The sequence below is a fragment of the Nyctibius grandis genome, chromosome 28 (assembly GCF_013368605.1).
Source record: "Nyctibius grandis isolate bNycGra1 chromosome 28, bNycGra1.pri, whole genome shotgun sequence".
Classification (NCBI taxonomy): domain Eukaryota; kingdom Metazoa; phylum Chordata; class Aves; order Nyctibiiformes; family Nyctibiidae; genus Nyctibius; species Nyctibius grandis.
In genome coordinates this window covers 1,699,069-1,722,243 of record NC_090685.1, presented here as the reverse complement: position 1 = coordinate 1,722,243, position 23,175 = coordinate 1,699,069, and the positions used below count along the sequence as shown (strand labels likewise).

General features: G+C 38.0%; 1 protein-coding gene across 2 annotated transcripts in view; it reads left to right on the top strand.

Moving 5' to 3' along the window:
- ITCH (itchy E3 ubiquitin protein ligase) overlaps positions 1-23,175 on the top strand; it is a 63,418-nt gene that overhangs the window by 22,758 nt on the left and 17,485 nt on the right. Inside the window, exons 2-12 of one of the 2 annotated variants that reach the window (XM_068419624.1) lie at positions 4,037-4,127; positions 6,687-6,825; positions 8,711-8,835; positions 10,091-10,228; positions 12,367-12,409; positions 14,475-14,644; positions 15,822-16,056; positions 17,334-17,429; positions 18,610-18,784; positions 19,739-19,814; positions 21,791-21,875. In XM_068419624.1, the coding sequence (XP_068275725.1) occupies positions 4,058-4,127; positions 6,687-6,825; positions 8,711-8,835; positions 10,091-10,228; positions 12,367-12,409; positions 14,475-14,644; positions 15,822-16,056; positions 17,334-17,429; positions 18,610-18,784; positions 19,739-19,814; positions 21,791-21,875 (1,352 nt within the window). In that variant the 5' untranslated portion in view covers positions 4,037-4,057. The remainder of the gene's footprint in view (positions 1-4,036; positions 4,128-6,686; positions 6,826-8,710; positions 8,836-10,090; positions 10,229-12,366; positions 12,410-14,474; positions 14,645-15,821; positions 16,057-17,333; positions 17,430-18,609; positions 18,785-19,738; positions 19,815-21,790; positions 21,876-23,175) is intronic. The other variant, XM_068419625.1, reaches the window with a different exon arrangement.

Sequence of the window (23,175 nt, the reverse complement as noted above, 5' to 3'; positions counted from 1 at the left end):
AATGATTATTTATAACGTAGTTTGAAAGCAATCATAGTTCTCCTTTCCACTGGCAAGAGGTCCAAAGGTCTAGTACAGTTAAAATGCTTGTTGGTGTTCACACTGGATGGCCTAATCATATCCAGTTGCTGACAGAACTGCTTGTCGTAAATAAAGACATGTACTTTTCACAGAATCCTAAATATTGTTTCTATTGTAATGAAATGAAATGAAAGTATTTTAATACTGACTGAAGAATGTACGTTGCCTTATTTTGTGATTAAGTTTCTAAGGCACCCTAGGCTGTTTTTGAGTCGCAATCCTATGCAGTGTTACCATTAAAAATAGCTGTTAATACGGTAGTTCCTTACCAAACAGATTCAATTAGTGTAATTTGTTATTGAAGGAAAAAGGAGTAAAATGTTAAAAATTAAGTTTAAATGTAGAAATCAGCTGGATGTGTGTGACTTGTGGGGTTATTGTCTTTTGCAATGTCTTTGTGCTTCTTCGAAGTGTAGTTCATTAATTGTCATGGATTCGTATTTCACTAATTAATGTGTTTTAGCCATGTTTCCTAAGAAAAGGAGGTGTATACAATTCCACCTGCCAATCCTGTTCTGCTCTCTTCTTCCCCTTTTCCTGTGTGTTGCATTACAAACTTTCTTAATTGCTGATCTATTCCAGCTAAAAATTGATGGAGACAGGGGTATCAAAGTGGATTAAATTTCTGTGAGTTATGAAAAATCTGGATAGAGTGTATACCTGCATGGTAGGGAAGAGACTTAAATTTAGTGCCCAGCTGAGAGAAAAGCTGCAGTGTGAGTTCAGTGATTATTCCTTGCTGGATGCCTGGCTTGGAACCAGCTATTTGACTTGCTGAGTCTTTTTCAGCTGGCAGTTTAGGGGAGCAGAAGAGGCACTGGGGTCAAGGTATTCCAAAACATGAAAAGAGAAATAAGGCTGTTGAGGTGCAGGGCACAGGTAAGTTGTTGCTTGCTGATTCTTCCTCTGGAACTCTCCTTTTTTTTCCTGGTTAACTAAAGGAGCTTGCTTTAAGTGAAGAGCCTCTGGATTTTAGCCAGTGTGCAATAAAATAAGGCTCTTCAGTTTTATTGTTCAAAAATAATTAGAAACTTTATGGCACCTGAGAGAACTAAACAATGTGTAATGTAGTTTCTTTTTTTTTTTTAGGAGTATTGGGAGCAATAGATTCTTGAAATTTTACTTAAGCTAGTTGTTAGTGAAAACTGTGTCTCACTATGTACACACTCCCACATATCCATGTGCTAACTCAACAGATGTTTGCAGGACAGTATTCCAGGTGTGATTAAGCTGCTAGTATATTTTCTGCATATTCTCAATGAAAATTACCAAATATTAATAAAATAGTTTTAGTGAGTGTATTTTGCAGGCTTAGAAATGAAAGTTAGCTGTAACATGTGCTTCTGAATGGAAGCTGTGTGCTGTATGTGCTTACTGTGTGACTGCAGTTGAAAATCATCACCTTCAGTAGTTGGTTTGTATTATGTGCAGTTTTATTTCTCCAGGTGGGAAATAGCAGCTCTTCTGTAAATGCAGACTCCTTTAGGCTATCCAGTGTGTCTGTATTGGTCTAGGTGCTATTCAACTGCTTTCTTAAAGCGTAAAGGATACCTAGTGAGTTTGGTAGAACTAATCACGGGGATCAGAATTAAGAATTGACCTCTAAATCTTTTAAATGTAGACTACTTTTGAAATACTTGTATTAAAAGCTTTTTCACTCTAGCAGGATTTAGATTTGTATGATTCACATCTGGAATCTAGTAATTAACAGTACTGAACTCCACTAATAACACTATATACTACTTAAGAGAGTCATTAGTACTTTTTTTGGTGGTGTCCTATTCTCCAGTAGTTAACACCAGCTGTAGGATGCAAGAACTTCCCATTTTGCCACTTCCAGAATACCTGTGGAATTATCAATTTCACAGTAATTTTCACGTGATACAGACTTTTGCTTCAGATTGCAGCCTCTGAAAAGAAAGTTGGGATATTCAGCTCCTGTCTCCTTTTACAAATTCTGGTTTGCATGGCATGCAGAGGGTAAGACATGCGCTTGTTTAGACTGCTTGTGCTGTTCTCAGTTGGTAAGTTCATACATGTAGCCTTTGGTACTCAAGGTACAGATAGCAGCAGCTTAAGCTAACATGTTACTTCCCTTGTTGGAAATAATGTGTGAGGAAATGACCCGAGAGCTGGCACGTGAGATACGATCCGCTTCGGGATTCAGATTCGGTGGCTGTCCAAAGATGTGCAGCAGTGGGCTGGGAGATTTGCATGTGCTAATTAGCCAACCCCTTGGCCAGAGTAGCTGGGCCTGGCAACAGACAGGAGCCCAAAGAGAGATAGGTCAGACATGTAGGTGGATGAGTGGTTTTGCAGTAGGTTATGACCACAGAAGACAGCGAGGAAATGGCACAAAGGGGGGAACGCAGCATGAGAGGGATGCAGTCAGTAGTCTGGAAGTTGTATCCAGCCGGTAATTCGGAGTCTTCAATAACCCATTAATTTTCCAGTGGGTAATCTGCTGGAGAGGACTTACTGATACATGTCTAGTTTAGTTGGTAAGGGATGTTGAGCTGAAAATGTGTTTTAAAAATGAACAGAAAGCAAGGATATCTGGATATTTCCAAACTGATGTCTGGTTTTAATATCGTAGCTGTTGTGGTTTAACCCCAGCCAGCAACTAAGCACTACACAGCGGCCTGCTCACCCCTTCCGTCCTGGCAGTGGGATGGGGAAAAGAATGGGGGAAAAAAAAGTAGAACTCCTCATGGGTTGAGATAAAGACAGTTTAATAGGACAGAAAAGGAAGAGAAAATAATAATAATAATAATAAAAGATTATACAAAACAAGTGATGCACAATGCAGTTGCTCACCACCTGCTGACCAATGCCCAGCCCGTCCCCGAGCAGCGATTGCTGCCCCCCAGCCAACTCCCCCCAGTTTACAGGCTGAGCAGACGTCATAGGGTCTGGAATATCCCTTTGGCCAGTCTGGGTCCGCTGTCCTGGCTGTGCCCCCTCCCAGCTTCTTGTGCACCCCCCAGCTTTGTCACTGCAAGGCATGAGAAGCTGAAAAGTCCTTGACTTGGTACTTAGCAACAACTAAAACACGAGGATGTTATCAACATTATTCTTATACTAAATCCAAAACACTGTAGTGTACCAGCTACTAGGAAAAAAATTAACTCTGTCACAGCCGAAACCAGGACAATAGCACACTATTTCATTCCTGTCTGTTAATATCAAAGCTGTACGATGCATATTGTTCACTTTCTCCATCCTGCCCCCCAAAACCAAATACTGAATTGAATTAAGTTCACAGAATATAGGAATACCTGCTGGCTTTGGTGCTGGGAGGATCAGGCTCTCACAGTGTGAGGATTGGGGGGTGGTAAGAGGGAAGGCTGGGCTGTAAATGAAGGTTCTCTTACCCTCTTTCAGAAGTGATGTATTTCCTCTTTTAGTGAAGTGCTTTGCTGAATTACAGCCCCTGTCTGTAGACTTGATCTGTCCCAGTGAAAACAAAAGACATACAGAACCAGGCTGCTTTAAATTTGAAATTCACTTTTTAATTTAATAATTAATTTTCAGCCTTTTTTCCTATGCTTGTGGATTGTGGTTTTCTTTTTTTTTTTTTTAAAACCAAGTAATACTTGACATGGGAAGATAAACTTCTTACCCAGGACTTATGACATCAAAATAGGCGGATATTTTCAGACATAAGAGGTACAGCAAACTTTGTGATTAGAACATCATTCACTCTCAGTTAATTGGCAAATTGAAAGGACAAAATCAGAAGACCTCTTTTGCCTAGGACATGAGTGTTTACAGATCATGTGCTAGTAGAGACTAAGCCCTCCGTAAACCATTTTCGGTGCTTTGGGGAAATGGAAAGGCACTAGAAAGAAAAGAAATGTGGTTTTGGTTGCAGTGTAATGTATCTACATGTCAAAAAACGGATGATTCAACTTTTGAGTGTTTGAGCATTCAAATGTTTTTGTCTCTTATCCAGATTGAAGATCCAGCCCGTATTATGGCTGGCAGTGGGTCCAGGTCAGGACCATCCAGTGGGTTTTCCATGAAATCACAGCTTCAAATCACTGGTAAGCCTTTTGAAAGGATGTATCTTTTTTGGTTAGAAATGTAAAAGTGTTTTTCCCACAATTAAACAGAAGTTACTGGTCTGTTGCATTTTGGGAAGTTGTGAATTGTACAAAACCTGAGAGAAGTTGCACAATAAAATTGATGGTGTTATGCCATCATTACTTGGCAGAAATATAGCTATTTTGTTCAGGGTTTTATCTAAAATGTATTTTGAAATGATACATTTCTATGTTAAAAAAGGGAAGGAATAATTCTTTTTGAATGCTGTTAAGTAAATTGTACAGAACAGACCTGCTTGAAATGTCATAATGCGATATGATACTGCTTCCAGTTACTAACACTTGACATAATACCAAATCTAACGCTTTCTCCTAACAATCTTTTTACATCTCAAGTTAAGTTCATGAAATTTGACTTACTGCTTCTCCCTTGTTACATGTTTTTATGGCCACTGTTGTAAAGGAGCTTTAATAAAAGTGTTGATGAGAATATTACTGTAACTGAGCACCTGTAGATTGCATAGGAAGGGATTTACGTGACATGCTTTGCTTTTTGTAGTGCCCCACCAACGAAGCAACTGTTGAAACTTAATCACCAGGTTTTCCTCACTTTTGCTCTCTGACAAATTTTACTGAAGCATAAAAGCTGAAGCCTGGGAATGGGGGATCTGTGGATGTACGCAGAAGCATCAAGGGTAAATTTTGCACCTTCAGTGTGGAAGATCTGTGGGTATATGCAGATGTTTCGCAAAGTTGATCTTGTGGGGATGAAAAGAATTGACAAAAATAGATGGGAAAGCTTTAGACTAGAAAGGAGGTTGGAACTGACTAAGTTATACTGGCTCTAGCTGTCACACTGAGGTCACAAGCTTGTTTTTTCTCAGTAGGCCGTGAGACTTTAAGAGAAATCTTGTCCCTACAGGTTGATATGAGAGAGAAAAATTGACGAGGTTTGGAAGGAGGTACATCCTCCACAGAGCTCTGGAGAGCAGAGCTAAGGATTGAAGCAGTGATTGCCATCTAAGGCTTGCTCCGTTGAAGGCCTGTGATTTGCATAAAGAAAGTGAAGTTGAAATGTCTCCGTGTTTAGAGTTGAGACTGTTAAGGTGCTTGAATGGTTCCTAGTTTCTGTAGAAGTTCAGCCACAGTCTGCAAACAAACTATTTCCTCTGCAAGCAGGCATGACCTTTGGTAGATGTTTCTGTAAACAGCACTCCCTGCCCGTCCTACCCTCACCCCTCCCTTCTGCTGTTTTCATTGGTTGTAAATGAACTTTCAGGTTGTCTTGGTAAGAACAAACCTTGAAAGTAGGTACAAGACTGCTGATTTGTGCTGCCTCAAAGTTGTCTTGATGCCTTTGAGATAGCTGGTGATGTTGAAGGCACGAGATGCTGTAGTATAGAAGTACTGGAGACATGAAGGGAAGGGGAACTATTTGTGAAAATTAATGTCAGCTAACTGGAGTTAATTTCTGAGAGATCTCTGTAATATAGAGAGAAAGAGTTTCCCTTGGGAGAGTTCAGAGCAGTTTATACTAAGCTACTTCTCTAAATCGCTGAAGGACCGTAGAGACTATAAAGGGAATCTGGGTAGATTAGCCATATGGGCTTGAATTAGCCATCTTTTTTAAGGACATAGTGCAGCTGAGGTGGGTAACAAAAACACAGGAGACCAAGTTGTTATTTGTTAGAACAGAGTGGAGTTCACTGGCCAGTTGGAAATGACAATATCTTTGTCTTAAGTACTGTTTTGCGAGTTTAGTGTTGCCAAGGAATCCAAGACCACTCCTAATCCGACTCAAATGTCGGGAGCAGACGCGTGCACACGTGTGCTGCTTTGGCTAAATGGGGGCAACGTAGCCACAGTGTTTGGAAAGACAGGAGCATTGCAGTCAGTGATGTTGAATGTTTAAAAAAACCCTCAAACCCAAAACAATAAAAGCCCAGCCCCCCAAAAAAAACAAACAAAAAAACCCCAACCAAAGCACTCACACCCATCCTCCCCCCCAATTAAACCTCTAGAACTGCAAGTCCTGTCCTGGTTTTGTTGTTTCTAGAACAGTAGGTAGTTATTGGAACTCAATTTCCCTTTAGTTAGCTTTCCTGTAATTTGTTTTGATACAGAGAACTTAATACAAAGTTCTGTTTCTTAATGATGTTCTTTTCATGAGAAGTGGTGGCAGTTCTCCATGATTCCTTAATGAGAGAGACAGATCATGTTTTGAGCTTTTTAACAAGCAACTGTAATAAACTCCAGGAATTCTCTTGGCTGGTGGTCACCTGATCTTTTGTGGATCTTATCCTGGTTATTATTAATTAGTGTCTGATGTTATAGAAGTGCTGCTGCATGTTTTAGGCATTTGTGTGAGCTATAGCAGTGTATAAAATGATTGTCTAAAATCGATGCAAGAGCATTTTTGTCCATCTAATGTATTTTTTTTTCCTGACTGTTATTGTCAGGCATCAATGACCTTATACTTGAATACTGAAGCACACAACTGACAAATACTATTTGCAGTTGAAATCTTATTGATCTTCTTATTTTTCTCTTTCTTAACAGTTATTTCAGCAAAACTAAAAGAAAAAAATAAATGGTTTGGACCTAGCCCTTACGTGGAAGTCTCAGTAGATGGGCAGTCAAAGAAGACAGAAAAATGCAACAATACAAGTAGTCCAAAGTGGAAACAGCATCTTACTGTGTAGGTTTGATGGTTTTATTTTCCAATTTGAGCTAAATTAATGCATTGACAGTGGACTTAAGGGTTGCCTTTTTAAGCAAGGCATTCGGTGTTACATGGTGTGAAGATATTTGTGTAATATTTGGAGCAAATATACTACACTGTGGAATATATATTTGCAAGCTATTGCATTATGTCCTATGGAAAGGACCCAGTGGTTATGAAGGAAAGTATCCTGTATTAATGTACGTGGCATATCAAAGGAGCTTTAATTCTGTGAGTAGTAACGAAAGTAGGGTAATTTGATATTCATACTGCACGTTTTTGTTGTCGTTAAGGTTATGGTGTTTCAGAAATACTGTGTAGCTATTCTTTGTGTACCACTTTGTTGTGTACCATGCCATAGCACAGGTAGTTAGCTCTGTCTTGTGCACGTCTAAATTCAATCACAAGTACAAAATTTCTGATTAATTTGTGCCTTGAGAGTGCAAAACTAACAGTAGATTCAAGATGAGTGCAGCTGTTGATGTTTGCTTGGCCCCAGTATTTGTGTTGTGGGATGACAGGAAGTATGAAGGACAGAAAAAAAATGATCTGCAGCTTCTATAAAATTTCATTTTCTCTTAAGAATGTCACATGGAACACTGGGATAAAGGTCACTCTTGTGCTTGTGTATTTGCTTATGCTTAAATTCTAGATTATTATTCTTGAGGCACCTTGAACATTCCTGCCTAATGAAAACCTTTTTTGTCCCTGTTCTTTTCGTGTAATTCATATTATTATGAAGTTTTCGTTATACTATTTACCTTACTTTCCACTGCAAAGAAGTATTTTAAGAAAAAGAAAACCTTGTGCTTTACATGCATATCAATGTGCAAGAGCAGAATTTTCTTTTAGCTTTTAAAGCCTGCCTTTTATTTTTTTTTTTTAATTTTAATGTTCGTGGCTTGCACTGTGCAAGTCCACAGAATAATACCTGGGCAGTTTTTGCTCTTGTTCAGTAAGCACCGAACAGAGACACCCAGTGCACATCAGCTTCGTGGAAGATTACACTAATGCTACCTGGAACTTAGTGGAGTAAGTTAATTGGTTTCTAGGAAACCAAACTGGTGTGATAGTTGGGTCCATAAGGGACTTTTCTGGTAGTAAACCTGGACCCAATTCTCCAAGGACATAGTCAGATTAGCACACTGTAGAACTGGTACATCCTACTCCTGGAAATGGTGTGGGCAGTTTTTGAATTGTTAAGCCGTGGAAGATGTACAGTGGTGTTCTGTTCTCAGTAAATGCGTTGTGAAGCCAGAAGTATACTAGTAAAATGTTAAATAATTTTATATATATTCTTGCTTCTCTGTCATAATATGATGTAAGTATGTGCCAGCTTGTTAAGGGAACAGACATATTCTAAAAACACTTGAAATAATTTTTAGTATTTCTGAATACTTCCCTTTTTACGGGATGTCCTAAAATTTTCCGATAACCTCTTCAGAAAGCGAATTTGCTGTCTGCCCTCTCTGTGTGAAAAATTCTCACATCAATGCTGAGCACTCATGAAATGTGAACCTGCAAGGATCGGTCTTTTTTTCTAATCCTGGTTACACTCAGATGCTGATCGTGAGCTGGTAGTTTTTCTATAGGTATTTCCCTTAAAACAGTAATAATAAAAAATGTTCTCAGTCTGTAACAGTCTTGCAACAGTCTTGATTTACATGACATATAAACATCACTGCCTAATAGAATGTGATAATTAGAAATGGTTTGATGTTACCACCGCTATCTCTTTGTTTTTAAATAATTTTAAGTGACAGTTGAAGTAGATTGCTCAGTTCACCCATTTCCCCTGCCAACAAATGCCCTTACACAGTGCTCAACTCTTTTGGTTTAGTTTCGGTTTGTTTTTTTCCAGAATTGTCACTCCTGTAAGTAAATTAAACTTTCGAGTCTGGAGCCATCAAACATTAAAATCCGATGTCCTTCTGGGGAGTGCTGCTCTGGATATTCATGAGACTTTGAAATCAAACAGTATGAAACGTAAGTATAAGATTAACAATGCCTTGGAACGCTGCAGGATTTGTCAGGAACTGCCTGTTAGTGAGTGCTGTGTGCAGCTCTGTAGATGGCCCTTAAGAATTCCTTGTGTTGCTACAGATTGCATTTATGAGCTTCCTCCTCCTTTTTCAGTGTAATCTTTTTTTGTTGTACACAGTCTGCTATGGTGTCATTAAAAAAAATGGTGTTTTTCACTTTGCTGTTATGTGCAAGAGTGAAAGCCTAATTAAAGAAAAGTGTGTTTCCTTTTATATAGCTTAAAAATGAAAACTGGTATGTTCCTGGTGCTGGGCCAGCAAATGTGTAAAGTTATTTTTGTTCTAAGCAGTGTTATAGGGATATGTTGTATTATTTCATGCATCTTAGAACAAGTTAGCCTTTAGGCAGTATGTGCATCCTGTGAAGCCTGAAAGAGAAATACAGAATTCTACACACCCACTACAGAATTTATGTTGCTACAGCACAGACCTTTGTGCTGTCATATTTAGGTTCTGGCCTTTAAGGAAGTGTTTGCTTCTGGACTTCTGGATGTGGGCACTGTAAATGAGCATGTTGGTAGCAGTGTAAGGAGCTGTTCACCTGACAGAGTGTAACTGTCCTGCTGAATCTGGGTGAAAATTACTTTGGGTAACTACATTGTTCTGTGTGACAGCAGATACCCTGCTGTAATTCACTGGATTTTGTTTCAGACCATTTCATCCAGAATGTTTATTTACAGTTCTGTTTCACTGGAAAACAGTTATTTACCCTGGAAATACCTTTGGTCTGGGGATATGATGCAAAATCTTCACATTCTAAATGTGAATCTCGATGTCATTAGATAAATGTGAAATATTTTAATCAGAAGATGGAATTGATATCTGCTCTGTGTGAAGAATAAGGTGAATTACATTTCCTACCTATAGGTTTTTGAGGACAGGTGTATTAATTGCTTTAGAAGTGTGGGCAGAAACGTGAGACTTATGCTCTGCTGCAATGATCTTTTCTTTAGGCAGCAACAGGTTTATGCTCCAGTTTTCCCCTTTTTGTAGAAATTGTAACTTTTTACTGACATCTGGAAATGATTAGTTTTACCACACAAAATATAAAAAATTATGGAGAGACAGAGCTGTAGTTCTGAGGTTTGTTTTGGGTTTTTTTTTCCCCCTTGATCACTGTGGTCTATGATTGTCGTCTTGAATAAAATGCACTTTTTTGTTATACAGTAAGCTAAACTATTCTTTTCTGTACTTCTCAGTTGAGCAGGTAGTGGTGACATTGCATCTTGTTGGTGACAGAGAACCAGCAGAAGTGGTAGGGGACTTGTCTGTCTGTCTGGATGGGATGCAGGTAGATCCTGAGCTCCTAACCAACGGTGATGCCTCAAGTACAAGAAGTAAGTAACTTTGAATTCAGATGTGCCCTCTACACGTGTCTGGTATTCTGGTATACAAAGCTTTTTTTTTTCTGGAAGCTTTAACACAATGTTTTAAAAATCATCACAACAGCAGTTTCTATAACTTCCTGTTTGTAGAGACCAGAACTCTTACGCATTTTTATTTGAGGTGGAGTCATAGTCCACAGTGAAGATTTTCAGCCTTATGAAAATAAGATTGGTAGCTTTATTTTCTGGACTTTGCTAACTTACATCTAGCAATCCCAAACTTTAATGAAAGCTTCTAGCTTCCCTGAATGTTTAATAACATCGTAAACAGAAAAGAATATAAAATAAGTTAGTTTGATCCCATAATAATAAGTATAGTGCCCACTAGGACACATGGGTTTATATTAATTTTTCTTAAAATATCTCATTTAGATGTTCTTATGGATTTTGTTCTGTGTGGAGTGCTGCAGAGAGGGATTCGCTGTTCTGTTTAGTTGGTATCTTCAGTTTCAGATAACTAGAATGATTTTTAACTGAAAATCTTGAACATGTGTGAAATGTGTAATTACACCAAAATAAAAAGTAAGGGGTTTAATTCCATTGGTGCAGGTCAGGCAATGGAGCATTTTTGAGGATATTGTACTTTGCAAAGTAGAAATAGATAAGAGGGTATTTCTCCAGAAGGCAGCATTGGAGACACTGCTGTGGCAACTAGCTGGGCAGTTAATTGGCAGTTTTTAGGCTTCGGAGTTTGGGGTTTTTTTTTTTGTGAGGACTACAGGAATTTGCTTTGAGATTCCATCCATGTGTCATAGGAAAAGTGAATTAACATACTAGCTTTGTAACCAATCAGTCAGTGATCTGATGGTGTGGGATTTTTTTGTAAATACAAGCCCAATGCTGGGATTGTGTGGGGCTTGTAGAGCAGGGCTGAGGTATGTCGATAGAAATACCTAGTGAAAGTAACAAATTCTCCTCTTATGCAATACTTGGTTTTCATCTGTGCTTTCTTCCATTTCCTGAAATCCACCTACTGAGAAAAAGGTGCTAGCAAGTACACAAAGGCATGCGGGTAGTGGGATTGAGTACTATATACAGTTTTGGGCTTGACAGTAAAGACAGACGCTGACATATCAAGCCAGAAGTTCAGCAGAAGGTTCCCAGATAATGAGGGGATGGGAGCACTTGAGGAAAGAGTTAAATCTTAGTCTAACACGTTCTTATTGTACAGGCTAAAGGTACTTACAGGCAAATACATTGTTTGTTGAGTAGCCTTTTAAATTAAGATTTCTGTTTCTGGGATTAAAATCCCTGCTGTCCACAGCCCTCTGACAGCACATTATCATAAGCCTTTACATGACCACGTCCTTGTCTTTGGCTTAGATCTGTACATAGTTCCCGTCGGAATTGATAGCTGATGTCTTTGTTAACGACATTTGTTTAATTCTATGGAAATAAACTATTTGTGCTGTCTATGTGAATGAGCAGTTCTGTGCTGCATATTCAAGTATTGCATGGCACAAAAGGCAAATATTTCCAAGCTGGCTGAATAAGCAGTTGCAAAACGTTTGCAAATCTAGGCTGAGCTGCTATAATTCTGTTTGGGGTGCAGCCATATTTTGTACCTGCTTGGATGCCTTTATGCTAATTAATTTACAGAGAAAGGGAAGGGTCCAGGCTTGAGAGCCCCAGAAAACAAAGCCCCTGTGGTTTCTTGCTAGCCAACCGGAGAGAATATTTTAGAGAAGTTGTTGCCCTTCCTGCTCTGCCTGTCATCATGGAAAAGGGAGAGCATATGAAAAGCCAGCTTGAAGAGTGGAGAACGCTGCTTGATACTGCTGTAAAGACAGGAGACAATGTTATTGAACAGTGTGTGTTGGGGAATATTCATAGAGTCAAATGATATCTTGTTACATCTTCCATAAGGTGAAAATTACAGTGGTAGTGGTTTAAAAAAAATGTATACACACACGAACATATAGACACATGCAAAATGTATACAGTTTTGAAATAAGACAGTAGATAAGCAGCATGTAGCGTATCACCTCCACATTTGAAAGAAATGTGAGCATTAAAGACTGCTGCTTTTCTTGAAGATGATTCAGAATGTTGTTCATACTTCTCTTGTCTTTTTCTTTCTGGTATTTAAGGTCCTACACAGAATGATAGCTCCAAAGTAAGGAATGATACACGGTAAGACTTTTTTCCTCTTTTTTTTGTATTACTTTTTAGTGTTTGCAGTTTTGAAAGAGGAATTGTATGTTTTATAAAGAGGTCAACTGAAAAATTTCTGAGTGTGCCCTGCAACAGTATCTGTTAAGATCTGAGCATGTCCTTAGCAAAAATACTGTACCATTGTACATTCACATATTAAATGGTTTTCCATGTCAGCCCCATCTTCTGGCTTCAGTTTGCCTCCATACCTGACTGATCTTTTGTTTCTTTTTTCCGTTTGTGTTCCTCATCATTCTCCCAATTAACTAAAGTAAAATAAAAAAAAAAATCCCACTGGTGAGTAAATGGCACTGGTTATTTTTACACTGTTCTGCTTTATAGCATATAGGTATCAGAATTATATTTAGATTTGTTAAGATACCAAAAGTTGTCCAGCAGTTGCAGTGTTTTAAGGTTGATATTGGACTATGTACCCTGCTGCTTGGTAGGATAAAATTGTGACCATACTTGGTGGTGCAATGAGCACCATGCTGTGTTAATTAGTTCCCGGTACTACAAGTGTTTTAAGGATCTGCACAATGCACAACACTCTTGGATGACATCTGGAGTCATCCAGATTAAATTTCACTATTTTTTTAATAGATAGTAACTCTCTTAGCTATGTTGTCTAAAGTCTTCCCATGAAAGTTTATTTTTGTTCTGTTTCCTTTTCATGCTCCGAATAATGTTTCCAGGCTTGGGTATTCAAAATGCCTGAGGGTGTAATGGTATAATAATAATACTAATAATAGCTGATTTGGTTTTAGTACCAAACAGTGGGGCTTTTGGTGTTCATTAAAGGTCCATTTTGAGGACCATGTAAATGATCTGCAATATATCTAGCAGTGGTTATCGTTACATGTGTAATAATGCTTTGATATGCATTGTTATACCTTAAGCCAACTGGTCAAATACACTAAAGATAAAAGGTTACACTTGGGACTTTAATGTTCAAACAGCAGCAGCACGCTTTCTGGGACTGAGGGAAACCTAGGCTATAGCTCTTACAAACTTCAGATCACTTAATGGTTTGTACACGCTTTCAGAGTCATTTACTTTGAGGTTGATGTGGTACGGTGTGAATTGTGTGCACGACACCTGATATAGAGCAAAACCATGTTTGACAATGATATCAAGGTCAAATGTACATTATTCTACTTGATCCTCTGTGACTTGTGATTTACTTAGGCTTACCTGCTGGTTTTTATGTTGTGTACATTTAAAGGAAAGTAATTTTAGAGGTAATGGGCTGAAATTGGAACCTATGGTTTTATTACTGATGGCCTATGTACTTGACCTGTCAAGCCACTAGAATTTTAGTTGACAATGTTTTTATTTCCTCAATATATTCTGGAAATAAAATGCTTTAGAAGTAAAGATGTAGATACCTGTAACTCTGCTTAAGGAGCTACAAATGTATCAGAATAATGCACTGCTAGGTATAACTGAACAGTACAGAATGGGTGAGTACTGCTATTTAGTTTCTTAATTCTTGTAAAGTTGAGAAGCTCATATTCATAGCTGTTGGTCAGAACTTTAATGCTTAGTCCTAAATTCTCCAGCCCTTTCCAGAGTTGAGTTTAGGGGGGAAATTGGTGTATGTGGAATTGAGTTTTCTAAAAATGTGAAGCATTCTGTGTGATCTGAGCAAATGCCAGCCCCGTGCAGCAAATGCACACAGGCCGTTCTCAGGTCTTAGCTTCCCATCTCATTAGGGACAAGTGGAATTCGTGGGTGGAAGTAGCTGAGCAGCAAAATCCAGAGCCTGGGCCTACAGGCAGGTGCATCACGCTGGGAGATGAAAGAGAAGATTTCAGTGACAGATCTTATACATCTGTTTCGCCACCTTTTCATCAGTTGACGTTTCATATACCTCAGGAGATAAACTCTTAGCAAGTTTATACAGATTTATAGGTTTTTATAATTATTATGAATGTAAAAATCTTACCTAGTCATAACTGTTACGCTCTGGTGTCTTCCATAAAGTTTAACGTCACCCATACACTATTAGAGCAGTTCTCCTTTCTGTCTTTTCCTGCAAAAGGACTAACTCGAATGGCCTTGAAAGCTGTGAAGACGCTGCTCCCAGTGAAAACAAGACTGTTAATGGTGGTGATTCTCCATTACTCTCAAATGGAAACTGCAAACCTTCTAGACCTCCCAGGCCTTCTAGACCACCTCCACCCACGCCCCGCAGACCCACTTCAGTAGCTGGTACGTGTTCTAGGGCCAGGCATTCATATCAAAGCTGCACACTCTTTGAATGAACATAGCTGGTTCTGACACTGATTTTTAACTACATTTTTTAATGGTAAATTCTTTGGCAGATAACTTCTGCAGGACTAGTTTTTAGCTTTTAATTGTCCCTATTATTAGAAATTTCTCGCTTCCATGTCTGCTAAGTAATGATTGCAGTGATACTGCTGTATGTAGTGGAGCTGGGACCAAAAGGACACAAGTGAATGCTACTAGTGTACTAAGACATCCACTAAGTTTGAGGCTTGAGATGAAATCTACTGAAGGACCCACAGAACTGTCTCAATTCGATAATATTGAGTTTTGAAATACTAGTTATTTGTTTCTACAATTGCAGTTAAACTCTGTGAAATAGCAGCACTTAAAACATTCATTACTCTTGCACTGAAATTGATAGATTTTTTTCTTTACCTGATTATTTAAAACCTTCAAAACTTTAAGACAAGTAGTCCTGAAAAGTTAGTTGATGTTTTTAGGGTAACTCCTTTACCCCCATAAACTGCAATCTATTTCAGTAGTGTCATTATTACAATTGATAAATGCTGAGTCTGGCTGGGAAACTGCGATACAGTAATTACTTTAAAAGATTAATCCAGTGTAGTTCAGTAATAAGACCTGACTTGTATACAGCTTTCAATCCCACCCACCCAATGGCATTCAGAAGAAACTGAAAACGTTTAAAGAATGCGTGTATTCCCCTCCTGTTCAGATAATCTCTTTCCATGCAATGTCAAATCTCTTCTTGAAAGTTTTATGCTTATTGTCTCTTAAATTATTATTCCAAATAATAAATGGAAAATAATTAATTCATCAATGCAAGAAAGTAGTTTTTTGTTTATGATCTCCTAGTGTTTACAGAATGCAGACAACTTGCTTTGGTAAATATGATTTATTCTATCAGAAATATCAAAATTGTGCCATCAGTGGCAGTTCTTGGATTAAAACATTTTACAAAGCGAGATAAAATTGCTTTTTAGTTTTTGTGTAAGCTCTAAAATGTGGCTGTATGTGTGCACGTTGAAATACCAGTTCTTGCATGTTTACTTTTGTGATTTACAACTTCTAAAATACATTGGTGATAAAATATCAGTTAAAGGCTTTTTTTCTTGTGCCTTTGATATCTCTGACATCATAGCAAGTGTAAACGGTCCTTCAGCCACATCCACAGAAAATGAGGGGGCCAGTGCAGGATCACTGGCAGGTACAGCTGCAAATACATCTCCAGAACCGAGCCCTGAGGGGGCAACAGCTGCAACAACAGCTCCTGCAACTGCTGCACTCACCACACCTCCAGTATCAAGACAAGTCCAGCCAGTAAATCCTCCACCTCAGGCACTTACTACAGTCAGTCAAGGTCCTCTTCCACCTGGGTACGAGTTTAATGACAATTTTTTGTCTGTGTGCTGACATTTCTGGTTTTACTTTATTTTACTTACAGTAGGTGTAACAAAACATTCACAACATCTGCCTTTTGCTGCATAACAAAAATCCTCCCCGATATTAATGTGGAGGTTTTCATAACTGCTTTGTCTGGTAGGCCTTCAGGCATGGTTTGTTCAAGAAAAGAATTAATATTTCAGATATTTTTGATACTTGCAATGTGTTCCCATGTCAGTGAAACATAGAAGTTTTAAATAATGCTGTCTTCAAATTAGAATGAAGTCAGGTAGTAAAATATTTGGTGTAGATAAGCAGAAGAAAAGCTGCTGTTGCAGTACATAATGTGTGGTATGTCCTAAAGTTTTGGGCTTTCATACTGCAGCTCCTGGGAGTAGCGGGGGCACACATGTTGTGTTTCAGGCACATGTGGAATTTGTCAGGTGATGGGTCCATTGCCTCAAAGCTCTCATTTAGATTCTGAACTTTAGGAAAAAAAAAAGTTTCTGGACTCTTTGAGTGAGGGAAAGCAAAAGTTTCCCATTGTGGATGGTATAATTGGTGAAATACCTGCCTTAATTTGCAGGCAGTTGAACCAAATGGTAGGAGAGGTCTGAATTACTTCAGTTACTTGCAGGATAACTGTGAAATATAAAAGCAGTCTTGAAAACATCAGTTGTTGCTTTACCATTTTGATTTCAACAGAAATGGCAAATTAACATGCTTTTTGCCCTGCAGTGTTACATTTGATGCAAATACAGGAGTAAGTCAGTATCCCAAATACTGCATATGCAGAAAATATGTCACCAGTGCCCTTACGATGAACTCTACATATGTGATCTGTGCAAAATTTGCATCTTTTGAGCATTTAAATTGAATTAATGTTACACTAAAAGGGGATTGTGCTCTACAGATGATTCTGTTCAACAGGTTATTGATATACTTGATATTGAACAAAACTTCGCTTCATTGCTTGCTAAAATTGTGTGCATAGGCATGAATTGTAGCTTCAATTTCACAGAAACTGGAGGTAGTCGTGTAGAATATTTTTTGTATTCTGGTTGATATAGAATTACTGTTAATATGAACATTGTACCACTATATATTGTACAGCCTTTTGGTGCATCTTGTGAACCAAGTGTTAGTGTTTCAAGCATTTTATTTAGCAATAAGCATTTTATGAAAACAAACATTTCTCATCTTTATACTGCAAATGAATGGTTGGAGTAGTTTGATCTGGAGAAAGATAAAAATACTGTTTTATTTTCAGCTGGGAGCAGAGAGTAGACCAGCATGGTCGAGTATACTATGTAGATCATGTTGAAAAAAGAACAACGTGGGATCGACCAGAGCCTCTTCCTCCAAGGTGAGCCAGGATAAGTCATATCTAGATTGTCTAGGGTATGTCTGGATTTTTCAGTAATTAACTGGCTGACAGTTTAGTCAAGCTAGAAAGCGTGTTTGTAAATAGAAATGTGAACCCAGTGCAAACAATTGCTCCAGGTTGTTTCCAAGGAGTTCTGCAAAAACGCGTAGTACGTAGCATGGAAAAGAGTTGGATGTCAAAAATAACACAGTCTGAATTTCCTGTCAAAGATAAAGCAAGTGCATCTTTACTGAGAAACAGATCTAAGTTTACTGGGCTCTTACAAAACAGCTTGGGTAATTAGGCTTTTCCAGCTGTTCGCATCAGAGCAGCAGGAGATGTTAGTCTCTACATGGAAGCAGCATTCACGTTTGTTCTATTGTTTCTTATTTTTTAAAAAAGGAAGAAAAACATAAGAATTATTCTGTTGCACTTCACTCATAAAGTGGTTCACATGCTCTACAGAATTACAAAGTAAAAACATGGGATAGTGAAGAGAACTTGGTATTGAAGAACAAAAACTGGCAGACAGTCTCATAAAGGGAATGCACCTGTCAGACTCAATTTACTTTGAACTCTTTGAGAGGATTGACTATTGTATTACTTAAACTTACTCAGAATGGTGATGTTTTCACTCAAGTTTTGTAAATAGTACTGATTTCACATGAACTGAAAATAATAAAAAACCAGCAACACAAAACCAAAACAAAACAGAAAACCAAACCGAAACCCAATGCCCACATCTTCCTTTTCTGCCAAATTAGAGTGTGAGGAAATCTCGCATTGTACAGCCCAAACTGTCAAGGTTTTTGCTGTCTTTTTAGGAGAAACCAGCAGACTATTGTCTTCGGGGTTGGGCGGGATAAATGCAGTAATGACAGTATAGTATTGACAGTGGTCTGTGTAGCTCTTGAAAACTATTTCAAAAAATCCTGAAAGTACAGTAAATGGAATGAGTCTGACTTGGTATAGTGTGCAACAAAGTAAAAGTGATTCTTCTCAAATAATTTCAGCTCTTACATCGTTTTAGTGGAGGGTAAAAGGAGAAAAAAAAGTCTGCTGAAAAAAAGGTCATGCTTTATATTCACTTCCAGCATACTGCCTGTTTGCCTAGAAGTGCTTCTGTGCCCTTAAAATTGTCAGCTATTGAGAACTGTTGCTTGTATTTTTTTTTTAAAAGCTGGGAGCGACGAGTTGACAACATGGGGAGAATTTATTATGTTGACCACTTCACTAGAACAACAACGTGGCAGAGACCAACATTAGAGTCTGTCCGAAATTACGAGCAGTGGCAGCTTCAGCGCAGTCAGCTCCAAGGAGCTATGCAGCAATTTAATCAGAGATTTATATATGGGGTAAGGAATACAGTGATGACTGTAAAGGTTAATTTCAACCCATTAGTCTCGGTTCTGCATATTGAAAGTAGATATGTATTTAGGGGTTGGGCATGCTTGTGGGTGACTTTTCCCCATAAAGATACCAGACTTTGTTATGGGTTATTCTTTATGATAATATAGTATCTGTGTGTGTGTGGCATGGCAGGAGGTGTAACCTTAGTGCATATCCTTGAAATGACTGCAGGCAGCACGTGCTGTGTAATGGTTTTTATTTGTCAGCTGAATATAGGTGGTGTTCTTTGATAAAATGTGTGTACGATACTGATAACAGCCATTGGTTCAAAACAAATTACAGCTTAGTAGTAAGCTGATTCATTTGTATTGTGTCTTGTATTGGCTTGGCCAAAGACCTGCAAGGTAAGTGAGCTCACAGGACATACATTTCTGCATTGGGTAAAATGAAATATGCACAATGAATGTTATGAAAGCAGGGAAATTGAAAGTAGTCCTTCCAGAGTTTTAAATCCATTGTTTACCTCTGATGAATAGTAGACTTTAGATAACTCCAACTCATGCCACTAGTTTATCAAGAATGGTGTAGCTTCTAAATTTGCTGTATGTGTAGAGAACAAAAATGGACCTCATAGATGTTGGAAGGGAGAGCTGTACTGAATGCAGGAATGAAGTGGTTTGCTTTCTGATTGTTTTGGGTGCTACTGTACTAATTTCCCTTCTGCGTAGGCAGGGGCACTAAACAAAGAATAATTATTTTCTTGGCACTGTAGTTAATTAAGCATGCCAAGGTCTGTAAAATAGGCCTTCTCTGTGGAGAAAAATAAATTGTTGGCATCTTTGGTTATATGTAACATTAACAAAAATGCATTTACTTCAATAATTCATGATGGCTCTGGTAGAACATCTGGAAAGCAAATGACTAGTCATTAATGCACCATTTGTTTGTGTGACTTGCAGAACCAGGACTTTTCATCCACACAGAACAAAGAGTTCAAAGAGTTTGATCCTCTTGGCCCTCTGCCACATGGATGGGGTAAGACAGACTTGAAAGTGTTTTGCAATGCAATGTAATTAAACATTAAAGCATACTTCTGCCAAATTATTTTGTCAGCTATTCTAGGCTAGTTTCTTAAAATGAAAATCTGGATTAAAAATCTTTTAAAATTAAATCTAGTCAAATGTGCTGTTAAAATAGAGTCCTGATGAGGATGTGCAGTTTCAAAGTAGATTAGAAACTGTAAAGTATTCTGGTTTACTCCCTGTGACTATCATAATAGCTTCTTTCACACTGTCATCCTTTTTTTGACACTTCCAGCAGGCAGGATTCCCCCTGCCCCAATCCCTTTCCTGCCAAATCAGATTCCAAATCCCTTCTAAACCAGACTGCCGGATTCCCTCTGCAAGCCAATTCTTGGAGACTTTTGTTGGTCTGAAAATGTTTTTTATAATGACAACTAACCACTTCTTGACTTGCCCCTCTCCCTGGAATAGATTTGTTTTTGTACTTTACAGGGTTAACAATTTACAATTAATATAATTGGGGGGATGTACAAAAATATAAGTGTAAAACTAATTTCTGGTGTGACTGTCAAGCAGATAAAAGAATTCCGAGTTTCATGATACATAGGCAAAGTTCTCAGAATTGTGTAATTTTAAAGCAAGTAATTACTTGGCAGTGAGACCTGCGTTTTTGGCTCGGCTGTTTTTCAAATGTAACTTTTTGGATTTTTAGTTCTGGTATTGATGCAATTTCATGCCATGAGATTGCTGTTCCCCGTACTTGTGCTTTGTTGCATTACATGTATAACATTTCAAAGAAAGTTCTTTAAGCTGGCATTGCACAGGAAACAACAAAACTCTGAATTTCCACATCATGTTGAATTCTGCTATCAGTGGAACTCTCATACACAAATGTCTGCTTCCAGACTTCTCTTGTAAACTGAAGCTTTCTACCTGTGGTAGTCAGATTTTGGTTTTATATTTTGTATTCTATATTCTGTATTTATCTTGCAATGCTAAATAAAAATTGCATAAAGAGCTGTAGAATGGTACAGGAGACCAAGCCGGGGCATTTATCATAAGCTTTGTTCAATCATGGGCATACACTAAACTATCTGAGAGAAAATATAAATGTGTTTTCTTGGAAACTGCATTGATCATTTTTTATTCCCTGCTCATAATTTGAATATGAAGCCCTTGTACTTTCTTGGTGCTTGTGTATACATCTGTTACCTATTTTGTGTTTACTGCCTATATTCCTTGTAAGGTCTGTCACAATCATCAAAGCAGATGGAATTTCCTGTGGAGAACACAGCTTACATTGTTTCTTTCTTCTAATTAATTTTTTCCTACAATTGAAAAATAAACAGCATAGTAAAGGATCTTAAGACAGAAATTTAAGCTTCATCGATATTTTAATCCATATAAATTTTAAACTTGCAAAAATACTGAAAAACCTTTTTAAATGCAAACAGTAGGCCAGTGGATCTAGTTGAAGGTAAATCTTCTGTGACAAACGACTTCCTTCACACAATTCTTTATATTGTTATGATGCCCGGAATCTCTCTTGTGGTCAGGATTGTTGGTATAAGCAGTGCAGGCAGACATAGCTGAACTTTTCAGGGTAAGAACCGAGATATAAAGAACTTACCTATCAACACCATTAAGTGGAGCTTTTCACTGAGGACAGGTGATGGTGCAGTTTCATATGACTGTTAAGACTCAGTAATATATACAATATAATAATAATAATATATAATAATAATAATAATATAATAATAATAATATATTAATAGTAATATATACAATATAATACAAGTTCCTGTTTGTGAGTAGCCTATTAAGGAATAACATCAAAGCTGTTGAGTCAAAGGAGGTACAGAGCAACCTGAGGACAATAGAGGCTATGGCAGGGTCTGCTGATTGATTTTCTTTATTTATTTTATTTGATGTAGTCTCAGCCATACATTAAGCAGGTACTGAATTTTTTTTCCTTTTGCATCTTTCCAGAGAAGAGAACTGACAGCAATGGCAGAGTGTATTTTGTCAACCACAACACACGAATCACTCAGTGGGAAGATCCCAGGAGTCAGGGGTAAGAAATCAGTTGCAGCTTCATCTAAGTCTGAAATGAAAATGTCACAAAGTAGTGAGACTGAGAGCTAGGAAATGCTGCCCACAGCTGAAACATGGACTGTCCTACACAAACTTCAGACAGCCCATTAAAATATTAAAAGGTACTAGCCAAAATGGAAACTGTCCAAATATTACTTAGTAGTAGTACAATTACCAGGGGAGTCTTGGTCACTAGCAATAAGTTCATTCCCCAGAATAGCTCCTACTCTTTATTTATGAATAAGACACGCATGTCTAACCATCTGTATCATTGAGGGAGGGAAGGATTTCTTTCATATGGTGATGGGATAGTACAGAGGATCCTGAATAAGAATTTGATTTCCTAGACAGTCAATAGCGAAGAGACAGAAAGAAGACAAACTTGAAAAACTGCAGCAGCCCTCTTCATGCCTTTTAAAAAGAGGGGAAGGGAGAAAAAGAGACTGAAAGAGAACTTGAGCCACTACTAAAAGTAATGGAGTACTGTTTATTTCAGGCTCTGGTCAGTCTGACTCTGAGGTAGGGAATGTAGGCAGGAGATTGAGGGTGAAGGGTGTTCAATCCCAACTCCTCCTGTGAGCTGAAAATTTGCATTTGGTGAATCAACTTCATCTGTCCTCTGCAGAGTGGGGGGAGTGGAATAGCCTAGCAGGTGTGGAAGGGCAATAGCTGTAGCCACAGATGACAACTTTTCCATCCCAGTCATGTCTGCAGCAGCTGACACTGTGGAGAACACTTACTCTTAATACAACCCAACAAGCAAATGGGCTGGCCTCACAGAAGTATGGTCCTACAATGTAGTTCTACGGAGGGAAGTCACTCTGAGAGCACTTTGGAGTCTTACTACTCAGGGCTTCCAAATATATTGAGATCCATTTTTGTTCATACCAAAATTGAGTTGGAAGTTGTAGAAAAATTGTACAAGATCAGTATTTGCATTTTCTTTTATTTTTGTCATTCTGAAACTCTTAAGTTTTTGGCTACTGTGATTATACATGAGGTACCAAAAGCTACTTATTAAAATTATGTCAGTTTTTGAGTAAAAACCTAATATAAGATAAAATTCTGTTATTTAAGTAGAGGAAATATTGATAAACTTTGCTTCCATTTTTCCCTTAAGTTTCTATTTGCTGTTATTCCAAGCAGTGCAACCGAATGAGCTAATGTTTATTTAAACAGTCATTTTGGTCTAATTGACAGCTGACATGAAAATTTAAGAGGAAAAAAAAAAGGCAGAATAAATATTGAATGGAAAGTGTCTCAATCCGTAGTTTTTCTAG